We start from the raw sequence: 3,314 nt of genomic DNA on the forward strand, positions 1-3,314 counted from the left end.
TGGGACTGGTCACAAAAGGGAAGGAGACCTGGGACTGGTCACAAAAGGGAAGGAGAGAGACCTGGGACTGGTCACAAAAGGGAAGGAGAGAGACCTGGGACTGGTCACAAAAGGGAAGGAGACCTGGGACTGGTCACAAAAGGGAAGGAGAGAGACCTGGGACTGGTCACAAAAGGGAAGGAGACCTGGGACTGGTCACAAAAGGAAGGAGAGAGACCTGGGACTGGTCACAAAAGGGAAGGAGACCTGGGACTGGTCACAAAAGGGAAGGAGAGAGACCTGGGACTGGTCACAAAAGGGAAGGAGACCTGGGACTGGTCACAAAAGGGAAGGAGAGAGACCTGGGACTGGTCACAAAAGGGAAGGAGACCTGGGAAGGTGCTCGGGGCCCGAAGCAACTGACGCATCCCGCGCACCTTAATCTCCATCCCCGAAAACAAACCACCCGGGACAACCGGGGAAAACAAACTAAAGGCCCTTTGTTGTGGTGTCAGGGGTACAAACGGTGCAAAAGCGGCGCGATGGTCCCGTCCCCCCGCGCTGGGGGCCGGCGCTCGGGCCGGGGCTTAGACGCTCTCCCCTCGGTTCTCCGCCTCCCCCCAGGCCCTGGAGGGACCCCGCGGCTCCCGGAGGCGCTGCTGGGCCTCCCAGGCGGCCTTGTCGAGCTCAAACTGGCGCCACTTCTCGGCCAGCTCCCGGTGCTGCTGCTCCAGGGCGAGCCTCATCTGCTCGTGGCGCTGCAGCAGCTGCGCCTCGGACTCCTGCAGCTTCTGCACCTTCTCGCGCAGCTTGAGCTCGAACACGCGCTGCATCTGCGCCTCCAGCTCCCGCATCCGCGCCGCGTGCTCCTCCCTCTGCGCCCGGGGGCTGACGAGCAGCTGGGCCCGGCTTCGGGGCCGCGTCATGGCCGCCAGCTTCCGGCTGCGGTAGTTCTCGTAGTGCACGTTGTTGGTGACGTCCTTCAGGTCCTGGGTGTGGGTTCTCATCAGCATGTTCCGGAGGATGGTGAAGTCACAGTGATCGCCGTTGTCCACTTCGGCCACGCCCCAGGGGTACTTTCTGCCCCGGACCCTGCGGCCGTCGACCTCGATGATGGTGTTGCTCCCGACCACGGCCAGCGGCAGGCGGTCCCGGATCTTCTTGACCAGCTTCTTGTCCCCCGCGTCGCCCGTGCCCGGGAACTCGTAGATCTTAATCTGATGCTCCTGGATCTCCTTCATGATGCGCTTCTTGAAGCGCTGGCACTCCTCGGGCGTCAGCGTGTCGGCTTTGGCAATAAGGGGGATGACGTTGACCTTGTCGTGCAGGCGCTTCATGAACTCCACGTCCAGCGGCTTGAGGCCGCGGCCCGAGGGGGCGAGGAAGTACAGGCAGCACTGCACCCGGTTGTCGGGCGTCTGCCGGCGGTAGACCCGCGACTCGGCGTTCAGATAGTCCTCGAACTTGCTGTCGATGTAGTCGAGGACGGGCTGCCAGCAGTTGCTGTTGTCCACCGCGTCCCCGAAGCCGGGCGTGTCCACGATGGTGAGCAGCAGCTGCCCGCCGCCTTCCTTGCGCACAACTTTGGCCTGCTCCACCAGGGCGGTCTTGTCGCTCCTGCGGGGGGGCCCCGGGGCCTCGGAAGAGTACAGGTCCGTGAGGAACAGCGAGTTGATGAACGTGGACTTGCCCAGGCCCGATTCTCCCACCACCATCAGGGTGAATTCGAAGCCCCTCTTCACCGACTTTCTGTACACCTGGTCCGGGAGATTCGCGAAGCCCACGTAGCCTTGGACGTTCTTCGCTTGAGCCATGGCGCCCCCGCCGCCGGCTCTGCTCCGCGGCCAGCCCACTGACCCGCGCCCCCTCCCCGGGGCCCTGTCTATTCTCCGACGCCACGGGCGCCCTGACGCAGCGGAGCCCGCGCCGCGCCCCAGATCCCCCTCTCGGGACTCCCGGAGCTTGCCGAGGTGATTCTTCCTCCTGCAAAGTCTCTGGCAGATGGGCTCCTGGCTCCTTTCCTCTGGGCCCGCAAGCCGGGCTGGCGAGTGCGGGCCAGTGTCGTTAAGGGGCAGCGGAGATGCCCGGAGGGCCCCGGCCCGAGTGCGTTTCTGCAGCCGCTGGGGCTACGGAGGTTATTTGCGGCCCTTTCCTTGCTTGGATTTGTCTCGGGAGTTCCTGGGGCTCTCCGCTGCCATTCTTCCCGGACGTGGCTCCTCTCCGCATCCGGAGCGTGGGGGCCACAAGCGGGAAGTTCCCGGCCAGTCTTCGTGCCCTCCGTCTCTAGGCGCGACTTTGTCAGGTCTAGATTTTAAGGCTGTAATCCCAGCCCGCTCCTCGGACCGGTTCCGACTTCCCAAAGACGCTTTTCTTGTCTGCGACCCCTTCCTTCCACGAGCCACAGGCCTTCAAAAGCCCCACTTGTACCCTTGTGGTCTCGGGTCTCCTGCCAAACACCGTCATCTTTGGTTGGAACAGCATGTTTCTGGATCCTTTCTGGCAGTGTTGGTGCCCCCATGAAGCGCCCAAAAAAGCGTCCTAGTTCCCCTGGGTGTCTGCTAGGCTGAGCCCCGGGTGGGTCTGGACACTGGCCAACTAGACACTACCTGGACACTAGACCAACAGAGAGAGAAAGTTGCCTTCCCTCCCAGAGAGGCGGAATGGCCAGCCACCCCTTTTCTCTGGAGCCTTACGGGCTGATCTCCCCTGGGCTGCACGGCTACTGCCTCTCCCGTTCCAGGCAAGACCCCCAGCAGCTTCCTCTCCACAGAGTCTCCAGACGATCCTGGAAAGATGGTGGGACGGGGCAGGAAATTCCCTGCAAACAGCTTCAAACAATCCTTCAAGTGGCACTTTGGAGAGGCAGAAATAAGGAAGAGGGAAGGCAAAGCCATCCTCCAGCCTGACGGGACTCCCAGAAAGACTTGCCCCATCTGGGTTTTGTGTCTGGCCAAGCTCCACACGCGTTGTCTCAACAAGCAGCAAACCTTGGGCAGCTCTGTGGGTGGCAGGAGGCCTATGGCCTCAGGAACTTTCATCCCATGGTCTCTGGGGGGCTGTTGAGGGGAGGGGCTGGCTAATCAGGGAAGACTGAGGGGTATCCCTATGCCGGTACAATGGCCAGACGTGGTCCTGAGCAGGGGAGGGGGGCTGCCCATGCGGGGAAACAGACAGACTAGCAGAGGGGCTGGGACCCCGCTCGGGGTCTGTGACAAAGAGGACAGATTGTAGTCCCTCCTGGGAGAAGAGTCACTAGTTTCCAGCCCAGCACAAAATGAGCCAGGGAAGAATGGAGGTGGGGTCCATTCTGGGGCCTGGGCAGAGAGTGTTTGCCG

The 3,314-nt window shown here is 62.4% G+C and overlaps 1 protein-coding gene across 1 annotated transcript; it reads right to left on the reverse strand.

Moving 5' to 3' along the window:
* Positions 1-459: 459 nt before the first annotated feature.
* Positions 460-2,074, reverse strand: LOC127552240 (septin-7-like). Its single transcript, XM_051982808.1, has one exon. It carries the CDS (start codon positions 1,791-1,793, stop codon positions 567-569), a length of 1,227 nt encoding a protein of 408 aa, XP_051838768.1. The 5' UTR covers positions 1,794-2,074; the 3' UTR covers positions 460-566.
* Positions 2,075-3,314: the final 1,240 nt, after the last annotated feature.

The sequence above is a fragment of the Antechinus flavipes genome, chromosome 2 (genome assembly GCF_016432865.1).
Source record: "Antechinus flavipes isolate AdamAnt ecotype Samford, QLD, Australia chromosome 2, AdamAnt_v2, whole genome shotgun sequence".
NCBI lineage: Eukaryota > Metazoa > Chordata > Mammalia > Dasyuromorphia > Dasyuridae > Antechinus > Antechinus flavipes.

Coding starts and splice junctions, on each gene's coding strand:
- LOC127552240 (XM_051982808.1), bottom strand. CDS start 1,793: ATGGCTCAAGCGAAGAACGTCCAAGGCTACGTGGGCTTCGCGAATCTC.